Raw genomic sequence first — 13029 nt, 5'->3', positions numbered from 1 at the left:
CACTCTTTTTTCATAATAAAATAACTCTTTCAGAGTTTTCTCCAAACTTTTCTAAGAGTTATTTTTCACACGTATGATTAATATTGTGTTAAATAATTATTTTATTATATTATAATTGCTATATTTAATTTCATTCTTCTAAGCACATGTTGTATATCACGTTTCTATTTTAACAGATTTATTTTGGCATATTTAAAAAATAATTTCTATATTTAACAAATGCTAGATTTTATCATATATTATTATACTTAGATAATCTATCTATTTAATGGACTTAGTCCATATCTTTTTATATATTTTATCTTTATAATATATGTTTAATATAATTTGTTTTATTTTTTTCTCTATTTTAATAGGTATCTAGATCATTGGGTTAGGTTTAATTTTTTTCTTACTGTTGGAGTCGAATCCTCGTCAAAGCTATTGTTATTGTTGCCGCTAATTGGTCGGCAATTGAATTTTTCCTGTCATCTATGGATTTTTCTCCTATTGTGCGTGATTCATCTATTTATACTAATTATGTCAATATTCATCTTTCTATTGACAAACTGGATGGAACTAATTATAACACTTGGGCATCAAATATCAAATTATGGCTTAAGAGTCAAGGTTATGTTGATCATCTCACTTGTCCTAATGTTGATGAAAACGAGATTTCCCTTTGGTTGAAAATTGATGCTCAATTATGCATTATGATCAAATCTACCATTGATTCATCTTTAAAAAAAAAATTTCATACATGTGAGACATGTTCAGAAGTTTGGGAACAAACAAAATTATTACGTCTTTATGAAGTGTGTCAAGATCTCATCACCGTTGTTGCTTCCAAACGTCTTAACGGTACAATGGTTGAATATGTGGGTAAACTTCATGCTCTCCTTCATGATTTTAATGAGTTATTGCCTCCTGCCTCCACTCCTTCTCAAGAACTAGAGCAAAGGTCCAAGTTCTTCATGTTATTATGCTTACACGGCCTTCCTAATGATTATTCTCATGTTCGCGATCAAATTTTGGGATCTCTTGCGCCCAATTTTACTTCAACTTGTTCTACCCTTCTGCATGTGTTAGATAAACACACCACTACTGATATACCTCCTTTTGTTGATGACTCTTCAACTTTAGTCTCTCATCATAATGATCGCACTCGCCCTCATAAGCCGACAGGAAGAGTTTGTCACAAGTGTGACCATTGTGGCAAACTTGGCCACAAAATTGACAGGTGTTATATCTTACATGGTCGTCCTCCTAGATCTGTTTCAAGTGCCCAAACTTCTCATGTGCAACCTTCTACTATGGATCCTACTTCATTTGATACTACAGGACAACTTGCTATTTTCAATAAATTTCTTAAATGGTATGAGAATCGTCAGAACTCTAGTCCCACAGCTTCTGTTGCACATTCAGGTACATCTTTATCTAGCCTCAATCACTCAAATCTTATTGGTCCTTGGGTTATTGACTCTAATGCCACTTTTCACATTACTAGTAATAAATCTTTTTTTCTCTTCCATGTCTACCTCATGTTATTTACCATATGTTACCATGGTTAATGACTCTAGGGTGTCATCATAGGATGTTGGTATTATTCATCTTCTTCCTTCTTTATCTATTGATAATTTTTTTTATGTTCCTAAGTCTCTCTTCAACTTATTATTAGTTATTCGTCTAACATGTTCCCTTGATGTTATTTATCTTACCAAAGATCCTATTTGTTTACAGTATTGGAGTTCGGGACGAATTATTGACACCGAGTGACATGGTCTTTATCACCTACATATCTCTGCAGATGTTGACACAATTATGGATTCTCCATCTCTTATTCATACTCAGTTGGATCATTCTAGACTTGTTAAGATGCAGTAGCGTGTTCCAAATTTGTCTATTTTATCAAGTTTATTGTACGAGTTATGTAAACACATTCGTAGTTCTTTTCATATTAGTGTTTCACAATATGTTCATCTTCTTTTGGCTTAGTTCACTCATATTTGGAGATCAAGTCTAATAATATATAATATATTATTAGATATATTACATATTATTAAATATTATAGATATATTATGTATTATATATTTTATATTATTAGATATATTACATATTATTATATATTATTAGATATTATTATATCTTATTATTATATATTATTGTATATTATTATATATTATTACATTCTATTATATATTATTAGATCTTATTATATATTATTTATATATTATATATAATATATAATTGTATATTATATTATTATTATATGTTATTATATATTATTATATGTTATTATATATTATTATATGTTATTATATATTATTATATGTTATTATATATTATTATATGTTATTATATATTATTATATGTTATTATATGTTATTATATATTATTATATGTTATTATATATTATGATATATTTTTATATAGTATTATATGTTATTATATATTATGATATATTTTTATATAGTATTATATGTTATTATATATTATGATATATTTTTAATAATATTATATATTATTAAACATTTCTATATATATATATATATATATAATGACTTAACCCATATTTTCTAATTTGTTTTCTCTATGTATAAACATAATCTATATACAATAAATAAATATATATATATATATATGTATATATATATATATATAAGTGGATTTATTTTTACTTCTTTAAAAAAACAATTTCTATATTTAATATTTGATTAACATCTAAGTTATAATTTTTAAATATAATATCTATATTTATATCTTCTATATATAAAGGGAATTCCCCTCTTAACTACTCTTAATTTTTTTTTTCTATTTTATCCTTATATTAATATTTAATTTTATTATTGTATTATGGTCATCGTGTGATTTCTTATTCCCCTCTTAACTGCTCTTAATTTTTTCCCCATTTTATCCTTATATTAATATTTTATTATTGTATTATGGTCCCTGTGCCCTTTCTCATTTTTTCTACCATATTTGGTATACGTAGTGGGGCGATTTTGAATTGAAAGAGAGGTGGAAAAGCGGTTTTGAATTGAAAGTGAGGTGGAAGAACGGTTATGAATTGAAAGTGAGGTGGAGGAACGATTATGAATTGAAAGAGAGGTGGAGGAACGGTTATGAATTGAAAGAGAGGTGGAGGAATGGTTATGAATGGAAAGAGATAATTTATTTTGAGAATTAATTGCATAATGAGAGAGTGTCTTTTGTATGAGAGAGAAATAAATTTAATAAAATATTTAAAATAAATGGAGCAACCATTTGAATTGAAAGAGATAATTTATTTTGAAAATTAATTGCATAATGAGAAGGGAGTGTTAAATATTAGGAAATGTGAGTAGTGACCAAACGTGAACAATTTGATTATGGTTACGAATGAGTAGTTTTCACCAGCTACATCCACTCCCTTATAAGGAGTAGCTGAGCGGTTACCACTTTCTTTCACTTCCTTATAAGGAGTAGTTTTCACCAGTTGCATCCAAAGAAAAAAAATGCTCATAAATTTTGACACATTTTGACCCTCTTCCTTCACGCTCCATGTTCTTCTCCTACTCTCACCCATCTTAGTCCCTCTTCAATCACCATTGTACAACAACAACCACCATTGTTTCCTCTTCAATCACCACTGTACAACAACAACCACCATTGTTTCCTCCTTCTCGCATTTCCCAAAGCGTTCGAAGCAGAGACGTGTCTCATTGTTATAGGATTTGAAAATTTTTGTTTCTATTGCTTTCTTAATTTTTTTTTATATTTTTGTATGAATCCTAAGCCCAGCTTTGCGGGCAAAGTTTTTATGTCTACTGATACTTTGATCTATTAGATATTACATAAGTTGGAAGTTTGGTAATTTGTATTTAGTTTATTATTTTATTTTTTTCAACTTCTTTGTCATGAAAGATGTAGATTCAATTGATATGGTGATATATTCTACAACTTCCAACATACAACCATTGGCATTATGTTTTGACATTGTTTGCTGGTCCATTTTTTTAAACCTTAATTTTAATCTTGATAACCTTACAAAGTTCAAGATTACACCCAAGTTAAATCAAAATTTAATATTCAAAAACAATAAAATGAAAATATAAAAAAATTAACATAAAATCTTAATAAAACTATTATCAATGTTGCATTTAGATAATTTACATATCTTCTCATATAATTTAATATTTATTAAAATTATATGAATATATAAATAGTAAAAATGAAAAATGCCCACTAGTTTATATATAAAAGAGATTTTCCTCTTAACTGCCATTTTATTTTATTCCAATTTTATATAATTTTATTTTATTATTTAAAAAATATATGAGAGGAAATATTTGTCATTTTGTGAGTAGTTTAATTTTATATCTCAAAAGCATAACAGAAGAGATAACACTATTTTTAAATTCAAAACTAAACATTGCAAAAGTGAGGCTTGCGCATTTCCCAATTGCATCTTTTCTTTTCCCATTCATCTTCATTTTTATCCATTTAAACACCTTTTTTGTTTTCTATTTTTATATTTAAAATTCAAAATATGAGAAGTCGTAATTTCTTTCCAAAACTACTAAACCAATTATAAAGATGGAAATGCAATGTCTGAATTTATTTTTCTTTTTTATTCATTTATGCGTGTCTTTGGTATTGTATGATGACAATATTGTTATTATTGTGCTGACGCAAATAGTGCCATAAAATACACGAATACAACAATTTAATCAAACTTATAACAAAACTATTAAAGAATAGTAGGATTTTGTTCATTGAATAAAAAATTGAAAGGGAAAAAAAAATACCAGATAAAAGTGCGTCGGTCGGAGTGAGAGTGGTTAGTCTATGAGAAAGAGAGGGCTTAAGGAGAAAAGGGGAGGCGCATTAGTCTAAGAGTGAAAGGAGTGAGAATTTGGATCGGGAGAGAGGAGAACAAACAAGCAAAACGCTTACGTTTTGGGATTTGATTGGGAGGATTAAGAATAAGGGGGTGACAGTGATGGAGGATATGGAGGGGAAGTGGTTGACCGTGGTGGTAAAGGATAGGAACGATTTGACTAAGTTTCTCTACGGGTCCAAGACAAATAAAAGAGAAGCATATTTCATTATATTTTCTTCTTTTGTATATAACATTTCTCATGATTAATGTTGATTGAACAATTGAGGATGAAATTCTGGTTTATTGCTTAATAGTATCAAATGTGTTATAATGATAAAAATAAAAAGTGTGGATACACAATAAAAAGTGCACATACACCGGCACAACAATAAATGAGTAGAATATATTTTTTTATATAAAAATTAAAATAAATATATTTTATTTATGTGGGTCACATCCCATCCTACTATTGACCCTGTTGAGGCCTAAGTGTTATAAAGATACATCTATAAGTATTATAAACATACATGCACTGTTTATTCATTATACATATAAACTCAGAATGTAGTTAGGTTTAATAGTATATTTTACTCATAATGTGACCAACATAGTGGGGCCTGGAAATTGGGCATTGATTCCCATCACAATGTGCTCAATGCAATCTGGTTTCTGAATCATGTACTCCACATCAAACTTGTAATGCCTCACAACAACAAGTTCGGCCAAATGCTTGTGAGACCTTTTAAGATCACAATGATGTTGCTTTTTGCTTGGATATATTATCAACAATTGATGAACTTGCAACAAATGAACTCAAAAAAGTGAGAGTTGAAAAGGGTTTGATCATGCTATGTAGGTTGGCTTTCATGTATGGTCAGAGATATTACGTCTTTAGACGAGATAATTATGAATGCGTTTTTAAAAGCCTGGTGTTGTTTTTTATTAAAATTAATCATTCTTTTACGATTAATTATTTTATTTTAAAATTATTTATTAATATGACAGAAAAATGCTATAAAATGTCATTTTTTATATGTAGGAGAATTTAACACATCATCATTCATGAATCGTGTTAAACTAATTGAACTACATTCTTTTAACTTATTTCACAAGTTATTGTAGATTCTCAAATTTGTTAATCTTCTTCTTCTGTAAAGGCTAAAACTAGCAGTTTCTCTTATAATGTGATAACGCTTATAATATAATGTAAAGTTATTCAGACATACATAATGTACTTTTTTTTCTTCTCCGAAATACAAGTTATTTGCTCCAAACTAAGAACAGAGAAAACTAATTGGTAGATATATGATAATTTAGTTTTTAAAATATATTTTATATAATCCAAAAGAGAAAACTATCAAATTTTCATCAAGTATGGCATGTTCTCCTAAATAGGCCTTAAAATAATAAAATTATACAAGTAGTTTTTAAAATATTGAATATTCATAAATTTAGATTATACAATGATATATTTATTACCACTCAGGAACTAGTTTGAAAATAAAAAATAAAAAATTGGAGGAACTGTTTGGTATAACTTTAATTATCAAATGATTTCTTAATATAAAAGAGAAAATAACACTTAGAAAATAAAATCCGTCATTTATTATATCCTAAAACTAATTTTCAAAAGTATTAAAATTATAATGCATTTTGAAAACTTAAACTTCAACACTTCATTCATGAGCCACGATTTTCAGATGGGAAATAAAGATATGCAAAGCCACTTGTTAAATGTGCTCTCTTATTTTAAATTTTTTTTATTTATACTTGTTAAATTTTATCTAACTTCACAACAATGTAAGAAACTATGTTTCACCATTTTTGCATTCAATTGACTTTCTCTAAATGGTGGCATTAAAAAATTCTTTTAATGGTGTTATTAAAAGAATTCTCTTAATGGTTAGCATTTATTTGTAAGTTTAATATTTTTCAACCGAACCTAACCTTAATGTTAAAAGTTTGTTACCCAATTACTAACAAACACTTGATTCAAGTGGAATTAAACTTTAAAAGGGTTTAACTAAATTTTATGAAAATAATAATAAAAATCAAAATGTAAGTAAAATTGTCAGAAGTGGGATTTGAACCCACGCCCTCTTTCGAAGACCAGAACTTGAGTCTGGCGCCTTAGACCACTCGGCCATCCTGACATCTTATTGATAGTGTTGAGCTTATCTATTTATTAAAACTAATTATATTCTAATATTAGAATGTTGTAATTAACTTTATTTATTCAAGCTTAGATAGAATCATGAGTGGAATTGTATAATAAAAACGTTTGAATCCGACGTTCTAAAAGCGTTCATAAATTTGCGGAAAACTTTTCTTTGACACAGTAAACAGTGAAATACACACACCGGTGTTACTGTATCAGGGTCCAGAATTTTGTTTGCACAACGCGACAATTCTGAATGCTGCAATACCAAACATGGTTTTAAAAGAGAGACCCGAGCCTTCACTTAGAAGAGCAGTGAATAAAAAGGACGCCGGTATATTTTCAACTTATTATCCAATAAAGTGGAATTAAACTTTAAAGGGTTCAACTTACCAAACAAAATATGATATTTTTATTTTAAATAATAAAGGAAGCATATGGAAGAACTCAAACAAAATGCATAACGTAACCAAACAAGATGTTATAACAATTGAGTTGTTGCATTGCAACTCATTACCAGCGCTTGCCATGACTTCCCTATAGAGACGTGAATGATTTCAGCATGATAAATGACCCCAACTCTCGAAACGACGAATTCAAACAATGAGTGCACTGATGGTGAGTTTAAAAAGGATAGAATACCATGTTTTCTCGCTAAAACAAATTAGTTTCCTTGTTTCGTAGTTAATTACCAATTAAATCCAATGTAGAAGGAAGGAGCCATTTATTTAAAAACCTGTAAATCACTCCCTAAATTAAATTGTCCATTATTACGCCTCCACTTCTATCTGCACGCAATTTTAATTTCCCCAAACATCTAAATATGATATTTAAAATTCTGAGAGGTTAACTCGAACCATCCAACTGTTAACCATTTTCATTGCATCCTTTGCTTAATAAGCGTCACCTTTGTAAGAAAAGCAGAACAAGAGAATATTCCTAGTACCATTATCCAGTAACCGCATCAAATCCTAAAGAGTAAACCATCTTTGAAGAAAGTTTTTTGCCGTGCAAAAGATATTCCCTGTCACCCAGCAAAAGTGGACCACGGCGACAAAGAAACAATAACAGGGCTTGCAATAGGAACTGACAAAAAGTATTGCTTTACAGTGGAGAGGAATGCGTATCAGATATTTTCAGAGTAACCAAGTCGACTTTTTTCTAGTATTACATCAATAGATATTCAAGTCTCAACATCATTGTCAGATCATAATATTGTTACAGATGCCAATGCTCTTCAGTATGTAAATTTACATATACCAGAGATCACATTTACCACTGCCCATTACACTATGAGGTAATACACTTAAATTTTAGAATATATATATTGAGATCCTACCACATCACGTTATTCACGAGCAGTTTGTATCGTAACTTACAAGACCCAACAACTCTGGACCTTCCAAACGAGGGTTATTCTCAAAGCTACAGCATTGAAACAAAAAAAATGCTTATTCAACGGGTAACAGGAAAGATAACCAGGTAGCAGAAAACATGTTCTAGCTAGAATCTAGAGTGCAAACTTTGAAATGATTTCAGAATCAGTGCCCCAGAAAAATGCAGGAAAACTGACTATAATTAACTAAAAGAACAGATAAATGCAATCAGATTCACTGCCATCACTATGCACAAAACATTGATTGTTACAGGGCAGCGGATTTAATTAAATCAAAATTTTGCATTCCTATTATCCAATAAAATGATTGGAGAATGTATTACATGCAGATATATCATTATAACACAACAATAAATAACAATCAAATATTACCACCACAAGTTAACAGGTCCATAAATAGAATGTGAATAACAGTTTAACAGGACCTTCATGAATAGAATGGGAACAAGACATCTTTAACATCCTACTCATTAAGCAGCAAATATTGCACCCGAGTGATTAATATAGCAGTGTATGGCACAAAAGGTTACTAAATTTCTCGTCGTTGTCCCCCTCCCCCTCCCTCACCCCAACACAAAAACAAAACAATAAACAAAAAAAAAGGCACAGGACAGATGTTTTGGGACCTACTTATTCAATGGAATATGCTCGAATGGCCCAGAGGTAGGAATTGTACCGCATAAATCATTGTTGGAGACATCCCTGAAAATAAGTTAATGGTTAGTCTCTTTGAAAGCCCACATCTTCATCATACCACCAAATAATACTATCATGATCAACATGTAAATACAACATTTTTACTTACACTACTTTAAGGCTCGAAACAGCAGCAAGTTCCTTGGGGATAGGGCCAGTGAGTCGGTTGTCATTTAGTCGTCTGCAAAGAAAACACAAATGAGTGACATGCAAGTGCTGAATCTTTTATTCCACAAAATAAAAATCAAAGGTTTCACCAGTTAAGAAACTGGTAACATAAACCATATCATATTGAAAGACTAACCGCTTCCAACACTTCAAAAATGGAATTACTAAGGTTGTTACATATTTTAGATTTTAACTTAGCTTCCTTTCAGAATCTGGGAAAGCAAATAGTTTTCAAGGTTTTCAATAGGTCATGCACTGACTAATAGTTTGATTTATGAAGGAATTTTGGATGTTACTCAGACATGGTCCATCAAAATTTATAGACTGAGAATTTTGATATTACACAGGAACCCTTTAAGTTACTTAGTTTGTTTATAGATTGAATCATACCACTCAATGTTGGGACTGAAATCATCTCTATCTAATCAGAGTGAGTCATACTAAAGCCTCTCTTCACTCAGTCATGAGTCATATATATGAATCCCCGTCCTTCTTTTTAAGGGGGAGATTTTGTTTCTTTACTGATTGGACTAAATTATGCTTACTTAATGGCTTTATTTGTCTATTATAAGTATAAGATAATAAATTTATTTTCCCTTCTCTCCCTTCCTTTGAACTAAACACTCTGTTAATATTCCTCCTATGAGTGAGGTTTAAATAAATTTCGATATGAGCATGTGAATTTTGGAAGCAATTTATTTTATATCTACTGTCTCAATTCAGATGTCTTAACATCAAATATATGCCCTACTGCTCAACATCTTAACATCTACCACAAAGCCCACAACTATCCATGTCCAAACTTTACATAAAATGTATAACTGAAAAACACCAAAGTCCATGAGTAGCTATCCAAATGTTCTTGTAATTCTCCTGCATCATTCAAACTCTTGTGAGAAATTCAAATGAAAGGATAATGGAAGCAAAGGCCACAGATCAGACCAGTCATGCTTAACATGCTATTACAGACTTACAAAAATACAAGATTCTTCAATTTCCCCAATGAAGACGGAATGGTGCCTGATATGTTGTTGTTGTACAAGTCCAAGCTAACTAGACTCTTCAGGTTTCCAAGTTCTGGAGGAATAGTTCCTTGAATGTTGTTCTTGTACAACTCACTGCATCGAATTAAAATAAAAACATATAAAACACAAACAAATATGAAGTGCTATAGTTCACAGCAAATGCCAATAGATCAGTCATTTTAGTAAAATATGAGCACAATATGAAACATATCTATGAAGTACACAAGCCTTTTTTAAAAAGTCAAGAAAATCTAAATAGCCACATATCATATATATGAACAATGTATAATATAGAAATAGAAACAAGAAAGCATCGTTCCTTAATGAACCAAAAAATGGAAATTGTCCTCTATGAATGATCTCAAGGGAGAAATGATATTGATATTATTCATACTTGAAGACAATACGAAATAATTTATGATTACGATAATTTATACTTTTATTTTGTTCATAGTATGTCCTAGAAGTCTTCTATTGGATTTGCATGATTGGAATTATATTTATTATTTATTTTTTATATTTTTATACATATCTAGATGTGTCAGATATGCCAGATAGATTTATAAAATATTTGTATTGTGAGATGCACACAGTATCTGATACATGTATTGTATCTATACATCATAAGAGCACATTAAATAGACTCAAAGTCCTCTCTTTTTCCAATTTGAAAATAGAACATGATTTATGATGATAATGATTCATAGCACATATTTCGTTGACAGGTATCACACATATATCGCCAATATGTTTTTAGACTAACTATATCACGAATCTAATATCAAATATGTATCATATCTAATACATATATTGTATCTATCCATCATACGAGCACACCTAGACAACTGAGTTACGATAGCCAAAAAATATTAAGCAAAAAATAGAAAACATACAGATACTGCAGATGCTCGAGCTTCCCAAGTTCAGGTACCAAATGTCCAGATAGGTTAGAGTTACCAAGATCCCTGTAGAAAGCACCTTAATTATCACCATAAATGTGGAGAAAATATTAACAGATTCAGTCAATCCAACATATTTTAGTTAGATTTGCGATATTATCCATTATAACAGCAACAATCTATGAAGAACAATACTTTCCTTTTCTTCTCCTATCTTCTCCAATAGACATCAATATTTTACCAATTCGTACAAGTGAAACAAGAAGTATCTAAACTACTAATAAAAGAACAAGAAAATTTAATTTAATACAGCTACATATGACACATAGAAGCATGAATTGCAATACATATCTATTATGTTTTATGAATTTGTACGCGTCTAAATGCGCACTTTACATATATTGTATCCAACATATTTTAAACTTCAACACCATATATCAATCAGAAATCATCACTAATATAACTTTTAAGCTAATTATTATAAAAGCCAACAAACTTTTCAATTTGCGATTGGATGACGCCAAATTTACACTGCCAATACATAGATTATTTACTCAACACGAACTTATACATGTATAATGTATAATATTTATGCATCATAGGCAACAATAATCCCGCGCCCATAAAGTAAAACAGCAACGAAAGGCATCTAATTAAACTACATAAAAAAAATTCCAAACACATAAACACCACAACAACAAACAGGTAAGTCAGCAAGCAAGTCTGGAAAGCTAACTATTAACAGGAAGTAATTCGACGAAAACACGGCTTTGTCTGTTTCGTGAATATAAAAACAAACGAATCCAACCGCAAACAGTGAATCCTGCAACCTCACGGAGGATCCCTCGACTTCATAAAACAATTAACAAAATAACAAAAATCGGCAAAAATCAACACCGCGAGATAAAACAGGCAGTAGCAGTAGAGTTCATTAACGCAACAAACGCTAACAATTAAGAAGAATCGGGCACGGAAACGGAACTAACTAGTCTTAGCAACACAGAAACAGACAAAACAGAGAGAGATAGAGAGAGAATACACTCGAGTGACTCGGTTGTCCTGGTTGCAGGTGACGTGGAACCAAGTACAAGGACTCACGAGCGTGGGATCCCAACTCTGGAGGACGTTGTCCGGGTCCGAGAGGCTCCGTTTGAGCGTGTAGAGCGCGTCGCCTTCGGAATTGGAGGCGCCGAGGCGGAGCAGAGTTAGGGTTACGGAAACGGAGAGGAGGAAACGCATGGAAGTGCAAGTTGCTGCTGCCATGGTTGATCTGAGCTTCAACCGAACACCTCTCCTCGCCTTGTTAGGGTTCTCGGTCTTATTCGTAGGTTCGCAACAACCGCGCAGAGAAGAAGAAGGAAGTAGAAGACGAAGTTCTAGAGAGAGAGGAAGGAAGAGGGAAGAATCTCGTGTGTGAGAGAGAGAAAAGACTTGAAAAGGAAGTATCGGCTTTGGGAATAACACAGAGCAGTAAAACATGGCGAGCTTCGGTTTTATAATATACTATATAGTTATCATTAGTGTTTAGTTTTTCAAATAAGTTTTATTTATTACAGCTATAAAAAACAAATTAATATCTTTTAATTTTGATTTTTATAATTTCCTTTTGTTGCTATAAAATCTTAAGCCATTGCTTTCCTCCTTGCTAACTATTAGGTGTCACATATTCTTATTATGTTACCACATTAGTCTATCTGATTTAAAATAATCACTTTTTTTAATAAATGAGCAGTTAGCTTCTAATATTGAAATAAAAAAAATAGTCATTTCCAGATTTAGAACGAGAAAAATAAAAGAAAAAAAATTTACAGTGGCCAAAAATAAAATTTACCATTTATTACAACTT

General features: G+C 30.6%; 1 protein-coding gene and 1 non-coding gene across 2 annotated transcripts; both read right to left on the bottom strand.

The window, feature by feature from the left end:
• Positions 1–6910: 6910 nt before the first annotated feature.
• On the bottom strand, positions 6911–6994 carry TRNAL-CAA (transfer RNA leucine (anticodon CAA)). Its single transcript has one exon. It is a non-coding gene; the product is annotated as a tRNA-Leu (tRNA).
• Positions 6995–8132: 1138 nt separating this feature from the next.
• On the bottom strand, positions 8133–12685 carry LOC137826745 (leucine-rich repeat protein 1). The gene is made up of 6 exons (XM_068632878.1): positions 12223–12685; positions 11178–11249; positions 10234–10377; positions 9201–9272; positions 9026–9097; positions 8133–8424 (listed from the first exon to the last, which is right to left on the bottom strand). The coding sequence occupies exons 1-6, from the start codon at positions 12660–12662 to the stop codon at positions 8352–8354; spliced, it is 873 nt and encodes a 290-aa protein (XP_068488979.1). The 5' UTR covers positions 12663–12685; the 3' UTR covers positions 8133–8351.
• Positions 12686–13029: the final 344 nt, after the last annotated feature.

Source organism: Phaseolus vulgaris, chromosome 8 (assembly GCF_000499845.2).
Source record: "Phaseolus vulgaris cultivar G19833 chromosome 8, P. vulgaris v2.0, whole genome shotgun sequence".
NCBI lineage: Eukaryota > Viridiplantae > Streptophyta > Magnoliopsida > Fabales > Fabaceae > Phaseolus > Phaseolus vulgaris.
Note: the sequence above shows the minus strand (reverse complement) of the source record. Positions and strands in the feature narration are given on the sequence as shown.